General features: G+C 40.5%; 1 protein-coding gene across 1 annotated transcript; it reads right to left on the bottom strand.

Annotated features, from left to right (window-relative positions):
• Positions 1–4,791: 4,791 nt before the first annotated feature.
• ankrd65 (Putative ortholog of dystrophin-like protein, 1 of 1) lies at positions 4,792–24,043 on the bottom strand. Its single transcript, XM_031906127.1, has 5 exons — positions 24,006–24,043; positions 17,987–18,066; positions 11,489–11,681; positions 7,030–7,579; positions 4,792–5,890 (listed from the first exon to the last, which is right to left on the bottom strand). The coding sequence occupies exons 3-5, from the start codon at positions 11,677–11,679 to the stop codon at positions 5,636–5,638; spliced, it is 996 nt and encodes a 331-aa protein (XP_031761987.1). The 5' UTR covers positions 11,680–11,681; positions 17,987–18,066; positions 24,006–24,043; the 3' UTR covers positions 4,792–5,635.
• Between the last annotated feature and the right edge of the window lie 532 nt (positions 24,044–24,575).

Here is a 24,575-nt window from a genome sequence, read left to right as displayed (position 1 = left end):
TCAGATTTTAGATGTGTATATCGTACTTTTGTCAAAACTGAACACTGTAAACTGCTTTTTATGCACTTTATATGCAGAACTTTACATCTTCCTTCACTAAAATACTGGGTAACTGGAAATGGTAACATTAAGGTCACAATTTAATATCAACTGCATTTCTTGTTCTCACACAGCAGGAGACAGGAGAACTAAACGCAATGAGGGAGCCCACCCACATCTTTAACCTCATCAAAAGCATCCCCAGGATTACCCTTCTCTGCAATACTGATGTGAAACTGTAGAGTTAAACAGCACAATTGCTAGCTGCCATGACTGTCCTCTGGACTTATGGTTGTTCTGTGGTGCAATTGCAGAGTGGGGGCATGCATGCTTCAAAAACAAGGAACATATTTGCTTCAAGTGAGCATGCGTGATCACTGCCAGAGAGCTGTAGTTAAGTAGCCGTTTTCACCATCACTACAGGGGGCAGGGGAGAGGGGTTAGTGCCGAGTGCTGGTGGGGACCATTAGAGTAATAAACTAAACACGACTTCAAAATATGAATGTGCATAAAAAGTTGCCTATTGGTTGTGTTGATTGTTTTATTGCCAATAGGGCTGCTTTTGTAAGTAATTGTTACTTGAAGTTACTAAACCTGACTGTCCCTTCTCAGCCTGCCAGTTATAGCGTCTAATGCTAATGGACTCCTGCTGCACAGATATGGCAGCCCCCTCATAGAGCAACATAGGGGATCAGATAGGTAATATAAAAGCACTGGGCAAATACTTTTATGGCAAAATTATTAAGGTCATGATAGATGTAAAAAAAGGTTTAAGTTCTGGTGTCCGTATCTCTAAGTTTTGTCTTTCGTATCCCTTTAGGGCTGTGACACATGGGGAGATTAGTCGTGGGCAACTAATCTCCCCCGTGTGCCACAGCCCTTAAAGCATCCTGTAGGAGGCCAAAGTACTTATTAACAGCAGGCAAACATACTCCCCTGACTGGAAGAGTTATACCTTTCTTTAGCAGTGTGCCAAAATGGGAAGGCTGCTTTAGAATTGGCTGCATCCCCCTGTAAGTGCACACACATCCCAATCTATATCCATTTACTATGGATGTTGGTTGGTTTGGGGATCAGTCATCCTTGAAAGTGCTATCTCCTGATGAACTACATCTACTAGTATATTGTGTAAGGTCAGATGAGGAAGTAACTAGGAGCCACAGCTACAATTCCTCCTGTTTCAATTGTTCCGCCCTTTGCTTTAATAATTGTAACAATAGAAAGGTGGCTATAGTTTATATGGCCCCTTTGTATGTTATCTGTCCATTTGGCCCATGTGCTGATGGGTTAGCATAAAAAAATCTCTCTTTCATGTCCTTCAAAGACCAAGAAAAAAACAGAGTAAGTGGAAAACATTAAATCATTAAATTAAAAACGCTTAGGAAAATAATCTAAGTGTACATGCAGAAGCTGTGGTACATAACCCCATACACTGTACACAAGGAATGTATGCCCATGCATAAAACAATTCATATCACATAAAAAAATGTGTAACTTCTTAGTAAACCTTGCACTCATCATTTTAATGTGTTATTTAAAGTGTATATTTAAAAAAAAGATTTAATTTGAAATTTATGTATATTCTTATAAGACAATTTATACTTTAAATGTTCAAACCGCTGATCTATTCCTTTCTAAAGCACAGACTATATCTGTAGTCAATATCATTAGCTGACCCTTTATGCAGAACAAATCAATCCTACAGACAAACTTACCTTTCAGCGATGAAGATACAAGCAAAGGACCTAATGTTTTTTTTTTAATTTAAAGATCAATGTACTTATTCTGTACGAGTATTCACATACACTTCCCTCCTAACGGAGCTCTATGATCCAGTGCATTTAAGTCCAAGCCTTCCCACTATATAGTGAGCTCATGTGGTCCTTTTTTGCATAAGCTAAAAATAAATCTATGTGGCCTACTTCCATAGCACATGTAATACTTAGATATACACACTGTACCTAAGTACTGACTGCTCAGAGTCTCGACTATCCATCTCTTTTGCCCATGGCCTAGCTCTGTATACAGTACTCATCTTCCACCTCGAACGTTGTGCCTCCAATTAAAATATTTGAGAATTATCTTGGCATGTTCAGCATTTACTTAGAGAAATGTTAGCTTAGGTATTCAGAATGTCTGCATTGTAGTAGGGAATTCAGATTGCAAGCTGTAGTGTGGGAGGTAGTGATATGAATGATTCAACACCCTGTACAAAAGGGCAGCACCATATAATTATTATATATTGTTATATTATAATATTCACAAGTTATATACAAACTGGTCACATTTTCAGTGGGCATGTTTCAGCCTAGGCCCAGCTTATAAGGCTCTAAAATAAAAGGTCCCTGTGGCCTGTACGCAATAGCAGTGCAGCTGCAGTGAGCCATCTAGTGGTCATAACATTTTTTGCTGTGCTCAAGATATTTGAAGTTTATACAATACATTTTTTTTCATTACTGCAGCTCTGACACATTTGCACAGGTCTTCACAGTTTGTGCATCATTCTCATCTGTCCCTGCCCAACTAGTCCTTACAAATTGATACTGATATCAGTAATATAGTAATGCATATTTCATCAGAAACCTATATGTTTTTAGAGGGTGGCAGGAACCTGATGTAACCAGGTGAAACCCAAGCACACATGGGGAGAACAGGCAAACTCCTTACAGATAGTGCCCAAATCAGCTTCAAACTCAGTACTCCAGTGCCATATTCAGATGAGAAATGGTGGGGACTCAAAATAATTCTCACATTGTACTTTAAATATAGGCTGAAATAATCAATCATTAGTGTGGCCATACATTGGCCCAGCTGTTCCATTCTAGGAAGCCTTTGTTTGTCCAGTATTTAATGAAACAGTAAATATAATTAAGACAGAATTACATAGACAAGGCAGGATTCTCACTGGAGGATTTGGTTGGGTTTTATAGCTATCTCCTATATGCCATAGTTTTAGCCATATACATTACAGGAGAAGAAAAGTAATTTTGGTATTTTACTGCCAATAGATTTGCCACATTAGTGCCACCTAGAACAATATATTTATTCTGCAGAAAGCATTAACATACCTGAGTAAACAGCTTTAGAACTTTCTCCGTTTGCTTAAAGGACAATGAAAGGCTAATATAAATTAAAAGTAAGTCTAAAGGCATTCTTTTTAAGTACTTACTGCATATCTAAATTCCCAGATCCCTGCTTGCTTCTCTGAGATATGGTGCTGGCAGCCTACAGCAGTGAAGACTACAGTGACATCACTGAAATCTCTCTCCCCTTCCTGTAGGTGCCAGCTGCAGCCTTCCTATTCTCTGAGCATGTGTGTAACTTGATCCTGTCTCCTGTTCTGAGCTACACATGCCCACCAGCCAATCAGAAGCGGATCTGGCAGAGTGGGGGGGGGGGAGGGAATGAAACAAATGTGCAGTATGAAGCAAGGAGGGAAAGGAAGGGAGAATACCTTTTTAGAGATGGCTTCCTGTTCTAGAGTAAATATTTGATTAGGTGAGCCAAAAGTGTGGCTATTTTACTAAACAATAGGAGGACTATTGGGCAGTATGCTTTTTTTTTTTGACTTGCATTCTCCTTTAAGATAGCAGCTGCCATTTTAAGTAGCTTCCTTCCTGCAGTCTAGCCGTTATAGCTCAGATCACACATTCCTAAGGGAGGGGGGAGCAGGAGAGGGGAGAGAACTGCGCAGACTCTAGCCACGGGAATTAAGCATGTTTCTGAAAGTCGGACACTGGAACATCATGTTTACAAAACAAAGAGACAAAATCCTGTGTTTCTTTTGATAGAGGACTCAGTGCAGCATTACTGTAAGTGCTTATGGCTGTATTTACAGAGACCTTTCTAATAAAGCTTACTTAGTTTTTACCTTTCCTTCTCAGCGCCAGATTTGTGTTCCGGGCGCCCCGAGGCTGCCCCCCGCGGCAGAGCCCGCGAGCCCGCATGCATTTAAACTCCCATACGGAGCAGTGGGGAGAGGTCCCCATTGCTCCATTTGGGAGCAAAATGTAAAACTTTAGTTGCGGTATGCCGCCCCTAAATTTCTGCTGCCCTAGGCAGCAACAACAGTAGTTGTTGTTCTTTTAGTCATTTGTCTGTGCCTAAAGGTTGAAGGGTAGCTAATGACCACAGCACATTACACTCCTAGAAAAGTAACCCCATGTGATTATACTGGCAGACAAATATTGACCTTTGTATAAAATCCTATATACTTTAAGAGCAATGACTGTGACACCAGAATATTATACCTGCATATCCATGAACCCATTAGAATGTACAGGCAGAACAATTATCCACACAATAATATCCTCAACATATGTAAACTGACAGAAAGGAAAACGCAGATGCAGATAATACCAGGGTCACCATCAGGGGGACAGTTGTCCCAGACCCTGTAGGTTTTTAAGTCTTAGGGGGCCCTGCAGTGCTGCTCTTACTTGGATTAGCTGGGCCCCCTGCTGTCAGCACAGCTGCACAAATTCTTAGGCGACCATTGGCTGTACTACAGTAGAAGGATGGGCACTGCACGGTGGGGTAGCAGCACACAATGTGGTTTCCAATGTTTTTAGTTGTGTGATCACAAAGGCTCTGAGGCACATTCACTGCATCATGTTAAGGGCCTGATTTATGGACATAGGTGCTAATAGCAACCAATCATCAATTAGTCTTAAAAGTCTACTGGAAAATATAAGCAAAGACCTGATTGGTTGCTACAGGTACTACACTTGTAAATTAGCCCCAAAAAATGCATTCAGTTTTGAAGGTTGAAGCTTTACTTTGTGAAGGGTGATATATATATATAACAAAAACAGGTAAAATGACAAAGAACAAAGAATGTAACATTGCCTGGTATAAAAGCCTAGCTATCAGTCCAAAGAATACCTAAAATGCCTGTTACTTAAGAGCTGATTTGTACTGCTGCAGTTACCAATAACAATTAATTTACAATTAGTTGTAATTGGTCTACTACAGCTAGAAGCTAAAAAACAACATCTTATAGGTTGCTATGGGTAACCTGCTAGTGAAATTTAGCAACTGGTTCAGGCTTATACTGGCAATGTGGTCCATATAGTCAATTCCTTGAACATTACAATCAAGTGAATAATGCAGAAATTTAGCCATTTATGTTGACGAGTGAATTTAACAGCTGATACTCACTATTGAGCCTATCGATCAACAAATAGTGGCGTGTCAGAATTTGAAGTAATGTGCATTCTATTTATCTGCCATGTTACAGACTCAAAGATGCTCATGCTGACAGAGACATAGACCAAGACTAAACCAAGACCTCCGAATATGTACCATACTAGTTCACTGAACCCCGATGTGTGAATTGTCCCTATTTATTCTTCATTATAAAAATTAGGAGGTAGGTGTTCCAGGCAAAATACCCTGCAATTTAAAAATAGCACTTTGAATAAAAACCATAGAAAGCACAAATTGATGGTTATTCATTGAAATACTCATGGCTGGCGGTCAGTCTCATAAATGGCCTGATTCAGCTACTGTAACAAGCTTCTCCAGCCTTCAGTGTTTCCCAAAAGGTGTTCCTGTGCAGTGTTAAAGGTGCTTTTTCCTACATAAACAGTATATTTTAGATGCCATTTCCATTCTCTAATAATCCTCCAAGGTCCTGTAAAAAGGCAGATACACCGCCGTGTCCACACACTGCTGATCTCTGGACTGGAGTTAATCCTAAACTGTCCCTTTGGTTTGGACAAGCTCCATTTTGAACAAGCAATTTAACTACATGGAGGTGACCTGCCCCTGCTGCCCTGTGCAAGGCTGTTCGACCATGCTTGTCCTGCTCATCAATCCCTGCATTCTTTTCCAACAGCAGCCTGACAACCTAGAGGAGAGAAAACGTGGACAATCTCAGCTCATAATAAAGCAACCTAGACACTTCCACAGTCTAAACTGGTGACAAACACTGTTGTCCAGCATTGGTTTATGTACACAGATATATTCAGTACCAAATCTTGCTTCAGTAATACAAAATGTAGATAGTTGAAGGTTTAGAATTGTCTAGCTGGAGGACCATTGGGCGCATGTGACGCAAATGAGCAGATATATCAAAATGTGAGATCAGAGCTCACCACAGAAAGAGTCTCCCACTTTCTATTCATTCCTATGGGGGTATTTATCAAACATTGAACTCTATCTTCACCCATCTAAAATCCCATAGGAATAAATAGAAAGTGGATATATTTTTTCCTGTGGTAAGCTCTAAACTCACATTTTAATAAATCTGCCTCTTAGTGATTAATGGCTAACAGCCTGCCAAAGGGCTCCACTGGCTTCTTTGTATGACTTTGTTTTATTACTACTATTATATCTATAACATAATCATTTTAATGTATTCTGGCCCCAAAATTTGTGCTATTAGTCATAACTGACCCATTACATGGTAAATGATGGACAGAACTGACCTTCATAACCTGCCGGTTATGAAGATTTCCATTTTGTGCCCTGTTCTGCTGGCCAGGCCCAAAGAAAGCAAGCAGAGCAGGGGAGAGTAAAGCTCATACTTGCAGTAGGGCCCATGATAGACTGGTGCAATGCAGGAGCAAGGGGCATAGGGCTCACATGTGTGGAAAGTGAAAGTCCTCTGCCTGGACTACTAGGTTCAGCTATTTTGGCTTCTTTTTAGGGAGACTGTATTATAACTGGAGTGCCAAGATTTTCAAATAACTCCTTCATTGATGTGAGAAGGAGCAACAGGAAAATCATTGTAAATGCACCTCTCAATATATCCATAGGACAAATACAAAGGAAAATAAAAAAAATAATGGGGCCCTTTAGGAGAAACATACAAAATAGTATCAGTATGCAAAAAATCAGTTTGCTTTGTGAGTCTGTCTTTGCGACAGTACAGACTTATTATTATCACTATTTATACAGTATTATCACTATAGATAAATATATCTGTGATTGTCACCCTTAATTTCTCTTTCCTGTTTAATAAAACTTTACAGTTATAGTACATACCTCTAAGTTTCCATTCCCTGCTGCTATTGCAAGTGGTGTCCTTCCCAGCTGATCCTTTACGTTCACGTCAGCTCTGTTATCCAGCAGATAGCCCAAAGCTTCCAGTCTACCAGTCTCAGCAGCAATATGTAATGGGGCTAAATTTCCAGAAGCTTCCAGATCCAGCGGCACTCCATATTCTTTCATTAGCTCAATTATATGGAAGTGGTTGCTCACTGTTGCCCAGTGTAAGGGGCTCCACTGGTTGTTGTCACCGACACAAGGGTCTAGGTTTTGCTTCAGCAGTAACTGTGTGATGAGTGTGTGCCCATTAGAAGCCGCTAAATGGAGAGGCGTAAGCCCCCCTTTAGTGGTGGCGCCGGGATTTGCTCCACGTTGCAGCAAGAGTTCACACAAATGAGTGTGGCCATTGTGCGCTGCATGGTGGAGAGGTGTGCAGCCCGAGCCATCCTGGCAACTTAGTAACGCTCCACGCTGAATCAGCAACTTCACAGTAGACAAATGGCCGTTTGCTGCTGCACAGTGTAAAGAAGTCCAGCCAAGCCCATCCCTACAAAGCAGATGTGACCATGCAAGATTATTTTATCATCATTTCATTGGCAAACAGTCTACCAGAGACAAATCATAGTCTAGTAGAAATACAGTAGTAGTGAGTAGTGAGGCTAAAAAAGGGAAAATATACTTCATATTAAAACTTTTGCCAAAAAATGCTATCTCCCTTTTACGTTTTTCTGTACTCTGATATTATAGTTTAGTCCTTGTCCTTTCTTAAAGGTTGTTCACCTTTAAATGAACCTTAGTAGGATGTAGACAGGGCCGCCATCAGAAATCACGGGGCCCCTCACAACTAAATTTTCTAGGCCCTCCCATGCCCCCAATGGCCCCTCCCCCAGTGACCCCTCCCATCAATACAAAGTACACACAGACATTGGTAGCCAGGGCCCCCTAAAACATTGGTAGCCAGGGCCCCCCTAAAACATTGGTAGCCAGGGCCCCCCTAAAACATTGTTGGTCCTCCCCCAAATTACTCATACTATGGCCCGCTCCCCGCTGCTTACTGCTTCCTCCTGTGTCCTTTGGCTCCCCCCCAGCATCCTCCAGGGCCCCCAAGCATACGGCTGCTTTTTCCAGGGCCCCCCCAAGCATCCTCCAGTTCCCCCCCCCAGTGTCCTCCTGCTTCCTCCAGGCCCCCCAAGCATCCGCTAGTTCCCCCCCCCCAGTGTCCTCCTGCTTCCTCCAGGCCCCCCAAGCATCTGCCAGTTCCCCCCCCATGTCCTTCTGCTTCCTCCAGGCCCCCCCAAGCATACTGCTGCTTTCTCCAGCCCCCCCCCAAAGATCCTTCAGCTCCCCCATCATCCTCCAGTTCTCCCCCCAGTGTCCTCCTGCTTCCTCCAGCCCCCCCAAAGATCCTTCAGCTCCCCCATCATCCTCCAGTCCCCCCCCCCAGTGTCCTCCTGCTTCCTCCAGCTCCCCCAAGCATCCTTCAGTTCCTCACCGGTCCCCCTGCTGGCTCCCTTGACGTCCGCCGCTATGTCCCACCTGTCTGCAGCATCTGCGCTTTTATAAAGGTTGCGCCCCGTGCGTGTGACGTCACTACGCACGGGGCGCAACCTTATATAAGCGCAGATGGAGCGGAGAGCAGCGGGACATAGCGGCGGACGCCATTAGTGACAGGGCCCGGACTCGATTAAAGGGGGCCCGACGTAAGAAAACTCTAGCACGGCCGGGCCCCCTTTAAAGTTAGAAACGTCCGGGCCCAGGATGATTGTCCCCCCAGTGCCCCCCTGATGGCGGCCCTGGATGTAGATAATGATATTCTGAAACAATTTGTAACTGGTTTCATTTTTTGTTACTTAGTTATTTAGGTTTTGTTCAGAAGCAGTTTTGAATTTCAGCAGCTATCTTGTTGCTAGGGTTTTGTTTACCTTAGCAACCAAGCATTGTTCACATGAGAGACTGAAATATGAATAGATAAGGAATAAAAGTAACAAGGATAGCTGCTAAAAAAAACCCTAAATATCTAAAAAACCACAAAATAAAAAATGAAAACCAACTGCAAATTGTCTCAGAATATCAATGTTAAAAGTTAATTTAAAGGTGAATAACTCCGTTAAGGGTACACAAAAAAATCAAACTCTACGCAGGGTTCCCTTGAAATTCTTGTGTACTACATGCACTGGTGTTATAACATGTGCGCGCAAAAGCACTTGCAGAGAGGGAAAAATAATTGTGGGAGAATAAGAACAAACAATCTAACAAGGACAGGCATGTTCCACAGAGCTTTAGCCAGTGGAGCTTACAATCTAAGGTTTCCATGACAACCACACATAAAGTAGGGTCAGTTTTATCAGGAGCCATTCAACATGCATTTTTTTGGGGGTGTGGGAGAAAGCCAGAGTACCTGGAGGAAATGAAACCCATGCAAGCACAGGGAGAACATATACAATGTTTGCAGATAGTGCCCTAGCTGGAATCAAATATATATGTATATAAGAACTGTTTTTCTTTTTTATCATAAGTATTCAATAAACAGCCACCTCTTGGCATTTCAAAGTAAACAAAAGCTAGTGTGTAAACACACTGCTATGCCTTTTAAAGAAAAGTATTTTCTCCTGCTTTGAAGAATCTATTACACTCCTTTTGTGTCTGTGTTGATTTTGTGTCAGTTTGGCAGCCAGGAGTCATGGTAAATAAACTCCAAACTATGCAGAGACTTTGTGCCTTAAATGGAAATTATGACAAGGAGAGATTTAGTGATGGCAATCCATAATAAATGGCTAAAAAATGAATAGGGATTACAAAAGGAAGTGTACACCTATGTACAACATAATCCAAACAAGTTTTTAGTCTAACGTCCTAGGAAGCATGTTTACTTTTAATGCTGAAAACAAGTCATCAAGCACACGGGAGCAGAAGGCATTGCATGAAAAGGTGATACCTACACTATATGGCAAAAGTATCTGAACACCTGCCTGTCCAATATCTTATTCGCAAACTAAGGGTATTACTAAGAAATTGTCCCCCACTTTGCTGCTACAACAGCCTCTACTTCTTCATCAGATTTTGGAACATTGTTAGTGGGACTTTTTTCTAATCAGCCACAAGCTGGGAAATAATTTTGGCAAATAAAGTCTGGCTTTTAGCCAGCATCTTAGTTAATCTTAAAGGGGTTCAGTTGGGTTGAGGTCAGGGCTCTGTGCAGCCAATTCAGATTCATTCATTAAAAAAACCCTTTCTGTATGGACCTTATTTTATGCTTTTTTTGGTTTTATTGTGCTGAAATAGGAAAGGGCCTTCCTTACACTTCGCATAGTTGAAAGCATAAAGGTGCTGAAAATATAATTGTATGCCTTAAAGGAGATGGAAATGCAACATTTTTTAGGCACAGCCAGTGATTATAATTGCTAATCTCAAACCCCAGCACTCCTCTTTGCTAAAAAACATATTAGCCAAGGATATTACCCTAGTGAGCAATGCACCACCATATTCTTTTTTTTCTTTGGACCACTGATGTACAGTAGAGCAAAACCTAGACTGTTTTTACATCAATCTGTAGATTCTGGCAAATGACGGAGGGGATGGTATAAGATGCCATTTATTGGGCTGGTGGGAGGCTTTTGAGCCTCTGTGTACTTGAAATGCCAGGGCCTATATTGAATCCCAGGGCTGGTGCATTTTTGAGTTAAGGGAGTGCCAGCCTGAGTCTGAGGGTCTGAGGTTAGTGGTTATAGTCACTCACAGTGTCTAACAAAGTGATTAAGATTCATCTCAGCCAACTAGATCTGACATGACTATGTTTTTCCACACTTCACATATCCAAACATTGGCTCCATGGACAACATTAATGCACAACAGACACATTGTTTTATTTGTTTTTCCATGTGCCTAACCTCCATTCCCAATATAATGAACAGCACCCTCTCAGTTGTGTGCAAGATCAAGGTGCACTCATATGCTTTGAGCATTATACACATATTACAAGTGCTGCAATACACCCAGATGTAAGTAGTATTAGTCAGCACAGGTTGTTCATTTTCTTTTTAAATGGATTAAAATTAAGTTGGTGGGGCCCCTAACAGTGTTTACTCCTTTGTGACTTATGCTTAAGGTTTTTTCCCGAAATGGGCATGAAGATTAACATGCCTAAACTTTGGGCTTTTTGTCTTTTTATATCCATTAACTTAAGAAAAATAAATAAGAAATGGAATGTTCTATATGAGAAAAAAGCCAGATCTGGACAACTGAATGTGATACATTTTTGTTTAAGAATTTAGTTGATTTTGCTAATTAAGAAAATTCAGATTAGGATTTAAATGAATATTTTCTGAAAAATGTGAAAATGATACCCAGCAGAGACAGATTATGAACATTTCAAGTTGCAAAATGATAATGCTACTATTTTAAAAGTTTGCCTCTTTAAGGCAAGAGGAGAGGCCTTTGTATTTAGATTGAGACATACCTGGAGTCTACAGCTTCTCCCTGTTGCAGCAATTGCTTTACAAGTCTTGTATTCCCATTCCAGGCAGCTAAATGCAGTGTTTTCCATTCCTTAACGCCAGGGCATGATTTTTCAGGCAGATTCTCACTCAGCTCCAAGCATTGCCTTGCCAACTCGGCTTGAGGAGTCATTCCTCCCACCCGCTGCTGCATACCTTACAAACAAAAGACCCAACCAGGCATTAAGCCTCACACATATTCATTTACAGATTTACAAAGGCATTAATAAGTCATTCAGAGGGATTAGTTTTTAATTCCAATTAAATGCAGACAACAGTGTCTGCTTTGAAACTGGATGGGAGACATAGGTTTGATCAATTAGGCAACTTCCATGCTTTGGGGCTAATTCACTGGTAGCCTTCATTTATCTGAGATAAACATTGCCAGAAATAAATCAGTATTTTTACGGGGCTATTCAGCAACCACAGAGCACTGCAGATGACTGCACCTTTTTGTGGTACTGTGTTAGTCATGGGAAGAGCTGATCTAGTTCATAGACATAAGAATTACACTCTGAGCATAGATATGCCTTTATCCAATTGGATCACCTCCCATTTGTATGTCAAACTACATTCTCCATACTCTTTTGAAATGTAATTTTTCATCCTCTAGCTTCAATATATTTTAATTAGAAATTGAAATTTTCTTACATCGTTCAGCCAATTAATCTTGGTAGGTGGAACAGGGGGGCCATCCAATACACGAGTAACACATTTTGGCGTAAAATATAACTGATCTTACTACAATCCTGACACTGGTGATGGGGAAAATATTGTCTAATATCTCTAATAGGCATTTCTGGGGAACCCAACACCTGTAAATTAAGCTATGCATGGGGTGATGACTTTCCAGAATTGGCCAGTTAGGGGGGAAGGCCCACATCATGTGCCAAAAAGAGCTTCCCTGTTCTCCTACCATGTTCAGTAATTTGACCCATTTTATAAAGTTTATTTGAATTAAGTAGATGTGTTGTATTAGTTTGTCTCTAGAGGATATCAATAAGCCAACCAATAAGCTTTAATTAATGAATTTATTATGGCCCTGGGGGTTTGAATATACATTTACTGAAATATATGCTGAAACTTAAGTGTACTGAAATGGTTTAGAGAAGTCTGTGTTCATTTGTATTTTTCAATGCATTTTTACTGTATCAGTTAGACTGGTACTTAAATCTATGTTAATATTAGGAAAGAGATAGACATGGAAGGCTGTTTTTTTTTTTGCTAAACAATGTGGCCAAATTTTAGTTTATGTCTCAGAAAATGTCTAGTAAAATATCTGCTCTTTCTATTAAGCACAGAGAGTTTGCATTTATCTGCACAGTATATTTGTTACTATAAATGAGTAAATGCTCAACCAAGCAAAAACCATATATGAAAAGACTACAGTTCCGATGATTTAATTGGCTGTTCAATAGCCCCCCTCCAAAAAAAATGAAAAAGTCATAAAAATTCTGTTACAGAGAGTTCTGTTACAGAGTAAGTTGTTGGTTTATTGTACAAACAGAATTCCATCACAGAATACTGGAAATTTCTTCTGAGTCTTTGTATGTAAAGAAGATCTGGGGCTAAAAGTTCACCATTTATTGCCCCTGTCAAATTTAATAACATGTTTTAGTTCTAGAACACTTCACTTTCAGATGGAATCAAAGCAGTAATTAGTGTTCTGCAGTAAGCAACAATGTAGTCACTTTGTCAGCGAGAGCTTATTGTTAGTTGTATCTGCTTTGATCTTGGCAATAATAACTAGTTTTATAATTGACTGTTTCTACATATTACACACATAGGGCAGTTGTGGAATACTGTCCTTTCTAAGGAACTGTGGAACATCATTCTGAAGGCCCAACTAAAAATAATGGATAGATGTGGGCAGATCTGCAATTTACCCTGACAGCTCAAAAGTTAGACTTTTGGATATGTGGCTACCTAAACTAGTAACCAAACAGAACAATACAGGCCCTTATTCAATCATATGCCAGTTTTCTAACTGATTGGATAAGGCAGGCAGCTCTTTAATCCATTTGACCAAAAACTGTATATTTGTGCTGATGTGGTCATTAAATAAGCAGATTTACCAACACTGCAAATTGAAATGTGCATGAGTCAGAGCAAAATATAAACCGAATGTGTTGGACTGTACACATGGACAGATCTGTTGTTGAACATGCCACGCACTGTTCCATTTCATTTGTCCAGTCCAGTGAGACTCTAGTGGGCACACATGGCATTATGATATAATACTGGACCTACTGGCCAGTGTGTTGGTTACTTAACATACAGAAAATTGTAAGTAGCCCATCCCATCTGCTCCTTGTCTTAGATGTCATTAGCCTATGAAGGTGCATACATGTACTCACGGCAATGGCACATGGAGTGATTGCCACTGTTATACTACTTGTATGATCTCCATCTAAGTGGGCAGGCAGTAATGTAATCCCCCATGCCATGAATCTGAATGGATTTTAAAATTCCCACGTTGAAGCGGAAATTATGGCCTCTCCCATCTGTGTGATTTTTTTATAAAAACAAATTTGCAGAGAAAGTAGACAAATTAACTACAGAATTATAAAGTGGATACTTTACTTGTGTGTTAATACTTTTCTTTTATAGGACATTTATAACCCATGGGGAGACTTTCTGGCTGTCTTCCACCACAGTGGAAGGTTCCAAAAGGTATGCAAATCTTTTGTCTTTGTATATTCTGTCCTTTACAGCAATTATAAAATGCAGAATTTTATAAGGTATTTATACCTAGCAAAAAATTTCACTCTTCACTAGTTCTTGGCAGCCTAGTAATATACATTGCAAATATTTATGCCATATCTTTTAATGTTGGCAGTAGTAAAGTGCAAGCATAGATCAAGCCTAATTGAGCTCTCAGGACCAGAGACAATGTTTATTTAGCTTTTTTCTTTTCAAATGTTGGCAGCTATGCACTTGTTCCAGACAAAAGTTGGTGTTTAGCTTATGGCTTCACAAAAAAATGATTTTTTGTTATCCCTTGTGAAGTCACAGGGGCTTCTCCATCTTTGCACATTCCAAGTTCATACAGTAATGTTTTAGGTAATTAAAGGGGGCCTGTCACCCAGACATAAAAAGCTGACTATTAAAAGTCCTTTTCAAGTTAAACATGAAACTTTAATTCCTTCTTTTAATAACACATCCAAACCCATTATAAAGAGATTTAAAATTCCCAGCTGTCAATCATATTTTGCTTGTCCCGCCTCTATGCCTTAGGCATAGAGGCATGGCAGACAATACCTTTAGCTTTCCATTCAGCTCTTCCTAGATGTCAATGCACTTCTCACTTTTCCCCTCCCTCCCCATCACCTAATGATATAGCCAGTGCATGGGCCTGGGCATCTGGTTCTCCAACAAGATTTTGGGGTGACACAAAGCTAATAGCAAAACATAATAGAAAAGGAATTTGGAGTTATTTTTTAGGGTGACAGGTCCCCTTTAAGATTTGTAAATAACTTGTGCATAAGATAGTAGCCTACTGTCTTGGGTATTGGTCCAAAACATTCCCTTCCCCAGTATCAGATCATTATTAATTTTGTATGATGAGTGAAAAATACCCAGAGCCAAGGATCACAATGAGAGTGGTCAGTGAGTCAGCACTCAGTACTTGGCCATGCAAGCATATTTTTTTCTCTAACACAAACCTTAAGTTGGCTATACACCTAAAAATCTGCTTGTTTGGCAAGGCCGCCAAAACAGAAGAACTTCCCCATCTATGCCCATCTTGAGCTTGGCGATATCGAGTTGGATCAAAACCTGGTGGGCTCTGCCAACCCAGGCCTGCTCCCTGTCAGACTTTGGGCACCACCCCCATCTTGGCTTACCTTTTACCCGTGTTGGTGCTCCTGTTAGGAGTAAACAGCACCAGCCCAGAGTACCTGTAGTGAGCGCTTCCTCCTTCCTCTTTCTGCTGCCGGCGAAATCCCTGGGCCAGCGCATGCGCAGTAGAGTGAAAAGCCAACATTCTTGTTAAAGTTAGGCTTTTCACTCTACTGCACATGCGCAACCGCGCAAGACAGGAAGAAGGAAGCTAGTAAGTGATTAAAGTCACTTTAATCAAGTGACTTAGCCTTTACTTCTCCTTTAAGTCCTAGTACAGCGAACATAGATTGAATAAGCTCGAGGGATCTTATTGAATCATCTTTTCAAAAGGATCAGTTGAAAAGTTCCTTGAATAATCAATCATAAACTAAATATTAATCCAAAGCTGAACTTTACCCTCTCTTGTCCTGAAGAAGGCATTCCGAAATGAATGTTAAAAAAACATCTTGTATACCAGACTCTGCCTAAAGCAGGAACATAAACACAGCAATTTTACTATGGATACTATCTTGCAACAGATGGTTTAGTTGTGAAAATATTTTAGTAAGGATTTAGAAGAAAAAAACAGTCAAACCCACTCTGATGTAACTTGATAAGGTAAGCAACTAGACAGAGGTTTATGTGCAGAGTTAGGGCAGCATTCAGCATGCAGGAGTAAGCCAAGTGATGTCCTTAGAAGGCTGTCAGCATTGTGGTAAATCCATCATGCATCTGGCTCTGTTTGCATTGCTAAATTTTTTATTGCTAAATCTTTCGGGACATTTAAACACCACATAAAAGCAGCTTGTAGAGCCCAGCTGAACCAGAAGGGTCATATAGCTAACTCCTAGCTTAATAGCTTGCTTATCCTGCATCTTACTTACTGATACAAAAAGTGCATTGTAATCAATTCTGATGAGCAAATCAGGGTTGACTGAGTGGAACTATAGGGAAAAGCAAGGAACGCATTTTGAAATAAGTACCTTTAAAGAAGAAGGAAAGGCTTAGTCACTGCGGGTGCCAAAATGTTAGGTACCCCCCAGTGACTTTAATCACTTACCTTTTACCCCGGGCTGGTGCTCCTGTTAGGAGAAAACCGCACCAGCCCGGGGTACCTGCAAAGTGTTTTCTCTTGCTTCTTTTCATATTTATTTAAAGACCAAATAAACCTAGGAATTGTTTTGCCACCAATATGGATTCATGCAGCTTAGTTACCATGAAATACAAGCAACTGTTTTATTACAGAGAAAATGGAAATCAATAGAATTATTTGCATAAAATGTACTCTATGAGAGATGGCCTTCCCATAATTCTGAGCTTTCTAGAGAGCGGGTTTCCAATTAAGGGATCCCATACCTGTAGTGGTGCACAAACAGCAATGCAAAGAAGAAATAAAGCAATGTGCTTCAATAGCAAACCCCCTAAAAGGGTTGTGCAATGTCACCCAGACATAAAAAGCTATATATTAAAAGTCCTTTTCAAATTAAACAATAATATATTGCCTGCCCCGTCTCTATGCCTAAGGCATGGAGGTGGGGCAGACAAATTTAACATTCAACACTTCCTAGATGTCACTGCACTTTCACTTTTCACTTTTCCCCTTCCTCCTCACCATCTAATTGTGTAGCCTGTACATGGGCATCTGGCCCTCTATTCTATCACATATACAAGATTTTTGCATCATGCAAAGCTTGCCTTAGTAACAGTGTCTGCAAAATGGCACCTGCCTGCTTGCTGTGAGTAATTTCAAGACTGAAGGAAATAAGCTTTATAATATTTATATAGTGTAAGCGAAGTTTATTTTGCTCACCTAACATGATACATGATACAATTGAATTTAGAATTATTTCTTAGGGTGACAGGTCTTCTTTTAAGGGGGTTCCACTATTGCCTGTGGAATGTGTGACTCTGTACAGATAAGGGAGTAGTAACTGTCATTAAAAATCATTAATGATTAATTTGAGGGTGAATAGGATAACATTATTAATGGGAAACAATTCTAAACTGCCACCAAACATTAAGCAGCTTTTAAATACATTTGCTATACAGCACAGTTTTACACAGCAATGCATGTTAAATTAATTCATTCTACTCCATGGGTCTGTACACACAGAAGCAGATACCAGTCTCTTACATGGAATAAAATGGAACCATTTTTTCGTTGCAGAGATACTGACAGTAAAAATGAACTCTTCAAAATATTAGTGTACATTAAAAGTTTCTTATAGGTCATGTTGATCATTTTCTGCTGACTGCTTTTGCAAGTTATTATTAATTGTAGTTCCTAAAACTAACTGTTTTGCCAACCTGAATGTCCCTTCTCAACCTGTCAGTTATAGCTTCTAATGCTTACAGACTAGTGCAGCACAAATATGGCAGCCCCCTCATAGAGGAACATGGGGAATCAGATAGGGATTGTTAAAGCACGGGGCAAATATTTTTAAGGCAAAATTATGAATAGCATGCAAAGACGATGTTTTGATGTAAAAAAAAGGTTTCATTTCTGGTGTCAGAATCTCTTTAATGTCAGTACAAAACACCCAGCGAACATGAATTCCCATGCAGCGGAATGCATAAAATAATAAAAAAAAAATTCTGTTTTTACCTATCCACAGTGCCAGTCTTGTAACCCATATTACCTGTAGGGTGATGCTTGCTGGTCAGTGCAATGTGGCTGGAGGTGTCCCAGAGTCCAGGTCCTGCAGCGGCATCTAACAACCTGTATGTAAATGACAAACTTGTAATCACACTAGTTCTTACCAACTGAGCTGCTCACTGTAATACACAGGCTGGCTATGAAATCGAGAGGAGGATTAAACAAAAGAGACCTTAGGCAATCACTTACAAGATACTCTGGCAAGTGTGAACATGTTCCCCTACTGAGCTTCCCTCTGTTAGGAAGCGACCGGCTAATGATGCCAGAAAACTCTACAAAGGGCCGGGGGAGGTGCTAAGTGGGGGAGGGCTGCCCAGGCAGAGACAGTTTGGGACAATGCTTGGTACATCATGTATACCAAGGCTGGGATACAGGAAATGTAGCTCACCCACTGCTCTTTGTGGCCACTTGCCACTAATGTTTCATGGGAAAAACACAGGCTTTAGAATGAGTACCTGCTGCTGTGCTATTGTGATGCACAGGGGTCCATGTAGGAAAGGGGCAATATTCAGATGCAAAAATACAAGCTACTCTTGTGTAGAGGGTCATTGTGCAATAATGTGCAAGTGTACTTTCTTTATCTGGCCTGGGGAAAGCAATGTTGGTTTGCACTACAGGAGGTAAATCTTAAAGCTACAGCCACACTAGTATGGTTGCCACTTTTTCTATCTTCCCTATTAATAACATTGGGATCAAGCATCAGGCCTGTAAAACACCAGCCAGTTGGCCACCCGACACACAGTTTTAAGCTTGTGGATAAATGCAGGCTGAGAATCAGCCCTGTGCTCCAAACAGCTTTTCCATGTGCTTGCATTGGGAGCCACTACATCTGCCCAGGTGTAGGCACGCCAAGTGGATTTTGCCTCTGAAATGCGTCATGTGCCCGTGCCCAGCCTGAAGTAGTGGCTTTGGGTGCAGGCATATCCGAAAGCTAAACAGGCTGTAGGGGATGATCCCCGGCCTGTGCTTATCTATATACCGAGACTCAGCCCCATGTGCCTTAAGCCTTAATGTAGTTATGATATAGAGCATGTATTGGGATTGCACATTGGCACTCACCACAAGTTGCTATAAACATGTATGAGCAAACATTCTTGTAGCAATTTGTGGTGAGTACCAATGTGCCCACTCAGGCTGCTCTGACAAATTGCATGCAATTGAACTTAAGAATACTCAGTAACGCTGGAACTACTAACAAAAAAATTAGTACTGGCACCAAAACAGCAATACTTTGTCCCTTATTTGCATTGCAATTTGTGAGCTGGTACCATAGTCCCCCACTATTATGCTGGAATTTTAGTAAAATGCTGCATTATGGGTAAACAAATTATGAAATGGCACTCTTTTTACTGCATTGTGTTTAAGCCCTGTGGGGGCTGTTTCTGGGGAATGCTTCACTTAAAGTTTTTGCATCTGAAAAATAGCTTGGATAGTCTGTGGGTTGCAGTCTCACCTTTTTGGCAAAGAGGCAATTATGTTTCTTAGGCTGCAAAAGAAAAACAAGACCGTTTCTGATTTGCACAGCAAATAAAACTTTGATATTTGCAATGTAATAACTTTAGAATTAAATTAAATGGAATGACTGAGTATACAATTGTTTTTCATTGAAGAGCTACTGAAAAAAACAGCTGATAAAGATCATTAATAAAGCATTATGGCAGGGTTATGTGTGCAATGCTTTTAGAGGGATGGCTAGAGACAAGGCACACCCTAGCTGACAAATAATGATTACATTTAATTGGTCTGTTCCTGTAGTCAACACAGTGTTCAGTCAAACTGTCTTTTGTGGCAAATGCCATTGGGGCTGCTTTTAGATGCCATAGAGAGTCACTATTTATTGGACTGGTGGGGGATTTTTGGGCCTAAGGGTGCTTAAAATGCCAGGGCCTTTTTTGAATCCAAAACTGGGTCTGCAAGGGTTGTCTAAACAAAAGGAAGAGCCTAAAGGGGATCAGTACTATATCTGTCCATACGTATCAACGATGAACCTTTGTTGGCCTAACTCTAGTTACACAGTCAATGCAAATGCAGCATTAGGAACAAGATAGCTTTCAGGTGTGGACTAGAAATCTATGAATTATGGCAAATGCTGTTGTAAGATGCCATAGACAGTCACTATTTTTTGGAAAAAAAAGATAAACACTTGCTTTGAGGCCACTGGGAGCAACATCCAAGGGGCTGATGAACAACATGTTGCTCCTGAGCCACTGGTTGGGGACCACTGCCCTACACCAAGTTCTAGTAAGGCCCTTCCCCTTTCATGACATCACTGGCCTTACCCCACCATCTTCAATAATTCAACCACAAGAGAGCACGCGCCCTCTATTACATCTTTAGAAGGGGTTAAGTGATGGGTTTCACAAAACTTTCTAAACTTTATGCCACATTTGAGTTGAATTGAGAACGGATGGGTTAGGGTTGGAAGCAGGTCAGTAAATTTGGGATCTGCACATCATTACTGGCCACCGAGAGGCATAAAGTATAGAATACTCTTTTCACATTGTACCCAGGCATGTGTGAAAATATATGCCCCACCTGCATGAAGCCCATTTAAGTTGCAGGACCTTTACATACCCTATACTTATTATTACAACATTTTGCACTTATTGTCAGACAGGAAAAAACTGATGCAGGTTTGTAGTAGGAGCAAAGCTTTATTCTCTGTTGTTTTGTGCGGTGGGAGAACTGGAGGGAGAGAGCCACTTTCATCCAGCCCTGCTCTGTCTTGTTTCTGACATGTTAGTAATCTAACATTGACTCAATACCCTCAATTATGTCTGGACACATGGATGTCATTTGTCTGTGGGTTTATAATATGTAGTGGTGGGTCATCTGGGTTCTCCGACAAAAAGTTTTGGGCCCCAACAAATGACCTGCATTCTCAGCTGTACCCCCCCACCCCTACCACTTGCCCATGGGGTCTGTTGTATGGTAGTTATGTCACTTCTTACTTACTTACCCGAACCTGACCTTCACTACCTGAACTTCACCACCTATTTTCCATTTTATATATTCTTTAATATTAGCATTCCTTTACAGAAAACCATCATAATTGTGTCCGCAATTAGGTTCAAAATTTTGTGTCAGATAAAAAGAAGGCCCAAGAGACAATTATTGTCCTATGATGTGATATCGCTATTCACATGCATGCCAATGACCGAGGCAATTAAAACAGTAAAGGTGGCCACACACATGGCGATTTTCGATCTTTCATGCGACCGACAGCAAGATCCTTTCCACCCTCCACAGACGTTCAGGGCTAAATCATCAGATATGTAGACAATATGTAAACAATAGGATTTCTACCTCCTTCTGCCGAATCAGCCCTGAAAGTAGATTTTGTTCAGGCTTGTACTTGATCCCAACTAAGATATAAATAATCCTTATTGGATGCAAAACAATCCTATTGGGTTTAATTAATGTTTTATTGATTGTTTAGTAGACTTAAGTTATGGAGATCCAAATTATTGGAAGACCCCTTATCCGGAATACCCTTGGTCCCAAGCATTCTGGATAATGGGTCCTATACCTGTATCAGGCTTTGGTATGGATCATCTAGTGCTGATTACTAAAAATACATAACTGTAAATGTTGTGAAAAACATGTATTTTTATATAAATATGTTTCACAAATGCTTGTATTGGATCTCTAGAGCTTATTTAGTGACAGTGGGTGCAGCTCTAAATACAAATACTTACTCACAGAGCATTTGTAAATGAACAGCTTGGTGCAGTAGTGCAAGAGAGCACTGTGCTTTATACCTGTAGCCTCTAGGCACTTAATACATCATCATAAACTTTAGAAAAATACATTATTTACCATTCTTGCAATGGTTCATATAAACTATCATTCACTATTTGTTCCACAAGATGGCGCTAAATCTACATGTCCTGAGTATTAAACTGGCTGCAACTTTCACGTTCCCAGAGGAAAAAAAATAAATATACAAGTTGAATGGGCATGTTTTATAACCAGCATGAAATTGAAACAATTTGTAAAGCCTTTACATTTTTTTGTCAGTTGTGTATGCAGTATTCTCTGTGTTTGTCCCATCTTCACTTAAGTTGCATGGAGAAAGATTTCCAAAGTATCATAAGGTGTTGCAACCTAAATGTAAGTTAACCACATCAGCATCCCAGAGATAACACTACCAAAATGTGTTGCCCAAGGACATCTAAGGATATTGCACACTGAGTCAGCATCTAATCTAAAGGTACTGTGCTGTAAGACTGACAGGCATGGGCGTCCGCAGAAAATTTTCCAAGGGGGGGCAAGTAAGCTAGCATCATCCTGCAACAGATAAATATATATATATTTTTTTTTTTTTGCAGGATGATACTAGGGGAGGCTAAATATGGCCCATACACAGACTGACCTACAGCTAATGTGACACTTAGTGGATTCGCTGCTGACGTAAAAAGTTAACCTCCCAACTACCTCTTGCCGTTCCCACTGACTTCCAGGGATACTGTACAAAAGTGCGGGTGGGGGTGCTTTTTTTTTTTTACCCTAAAATGTTTAGTATTAGTAGTAAAAGTATTCATACGCGCACTTCTGTTAGGGGATCTGCAAACATTTGTGTTTGTGATCAGTTAGCTTAAAGGGGTAGTTCGCATTCGAATTAACTTTTATTTTTAATGGTTTTTCAGTTATTTAGCTTTTTGTTCAGCAGCTCTCCATTTGGTATTTCAGCAGCTATCTGGTTGCTAGGGTCTTATTTACCCTAGCAACCAGGTAGTGATTTAAACAAGAGATGGGAATATGAATAGTTAAGGGGCCTACTTGGAAAAATAAGTAATACAAAATTATAATAATAATAAAATTGTAGCCTCACAGAGCAATATTTTTTGGCCCCCATTTGAAATCTGTATAGAGGCAGAAGAGAAAGGCAAATTATTCAAAAAAATTAATTAGGAAGACCAATTGCAAAGTTGCTAGGAATAGGCCATTTTATAACATACTAAAGGTTAACTTAAAAGTGAACCACCCCTTTAGATGTGTTTATGTTAGTTTTATAGCAAGAAAGGCAGTGGGTACTGACTCCCCATTATATACAGTGAGACGCAGTCTGTATTTACAAACCCAGCACATTATATACAGTGAGAAGCAGTGGGTACAGATGGCAGATATTCAGGCCCTGGCACTATAACACTGGCACTGATACACAACATTGGCTCCACTGTAACTTACTATAAATGAACAAAACAATGACAAAAAAAAAAAAAATAGTAAGTGCAAAAAACAACAACACATATATAAACACACAATGAGCTTTTTCAGAGGGAAAGAGTTAACTTACCCTCCATCTGTTAGGGTAGGGGATAGATTATATATTATTATAGATGTCAGGTCAGGCAAAAAACAATTTCATGTCAGATAGTGATTCTTTAGAACTGTATAGTACCTGGGTATAGTGCCTGGGTATAGTGCCTGTGTATAGTACCTGGGTATAGTACCTGGGTATAGTGCCTGGGTATAGTGCCTGGGTATAGTGCCTGGGTATAGTGCCTGTGTATAGTGCCTGGGTATAGTGCCTGGGTATAGTGCCTGTGTATAGTACCTGTGTATAGTGCCTGTGTATAGTGCCTGGGTATAGTGCCTGGGTATAGTGCCTGTGTATAGTGCCTGGGTATAGTGCCTGGGTATAGTGCCTGTGTATAGTACCTGGGTATAGTACCTGGGTATAGTACCTGGGTATAGTACCTGGGTATAGTGCCTGTGTATAGTACCTGGGTATAGTGCCTGTGTATAGTACCTGGGTATAGTGCCTGTGTATAGTACCTGGGTATAGTGCCTGTGTATAGTACCTGGGTATAGTACCTGGGTATAGTGCCTGTGTATAGTACCTGGGTATAGTGCCTGTGTATAGTACCTGGGTATAGTGCCTGTGTATAGTACCTGGGTATAGTGCCTGTGTATAGTACCTGGGTATAGTGCCTGTGTATAGTACCTGGGTATAGTGCCTGTGTATAGTACCTGGGTATAGTGCCTGTGTATAGTACCTGTGGGATGAAAACTGCAGCAAAAGTTGAGAGTTGGTTCTTAGGTAAAGTTACAGGGGCAGATTCTTCTTTTCAGTCTTTATTTCTGTTTCCAGTTTGCAAAATCTCCCGATCCCTGTGTGCATGTGTGCTCTGATTGGTCAATTTTACTGTCTGTCAAGGAAGCTGTGCTCTGATTGGAGAATCCACAAGAAGAAAGATCCAATCGGAGCACAGCAAAAACGGGCTTGAGGGGACTGCAGAAACGGAGTAAGGTTTTTGTTTTTTTTGCTACTTTTCCAGGGGGGGGCAAGTGCCCCCTCTTGCCCCCTTCTGTGGACGCCCATGCTGACAGGGTAGAGCAGAGCAAGGCAGAGCAGATATAAAATGCATATGTGGCTGTAAGGAGAAGAAAACTATGGGTTGGCTAGGAATGACAAATACTTTTAATAAGAGACATTGTTATGGTATAGTGCTAAGAAAAGTTCTTCTGTCAGTTTTAATAGGTGTAGTGTATTATTATTACTAGCGTTTATTTGCATACCATTTATAGGAGAAGGAAAGGCTAATAAAGAGTTAATCTCAAGCTGC

This window comes from Xenopus tropicalis, chromosome 7, assembly GCF_000004195.4.
Source record: "Xenopus tropicalis strain Nigerian chromosome 7, UCB_Xtro_10.0, whole genome shotgun sequence".
In the NCBI taxonomy this organism is placed as follows: Eukaryota; Metazoa; Chordata; class Amphibia; order Anura; family Pipidae; genus Xenopus; species Xenopus tropicalis.
This window is presented reverse-complemented; position numbering and strand designations above follow the sequence as displayed.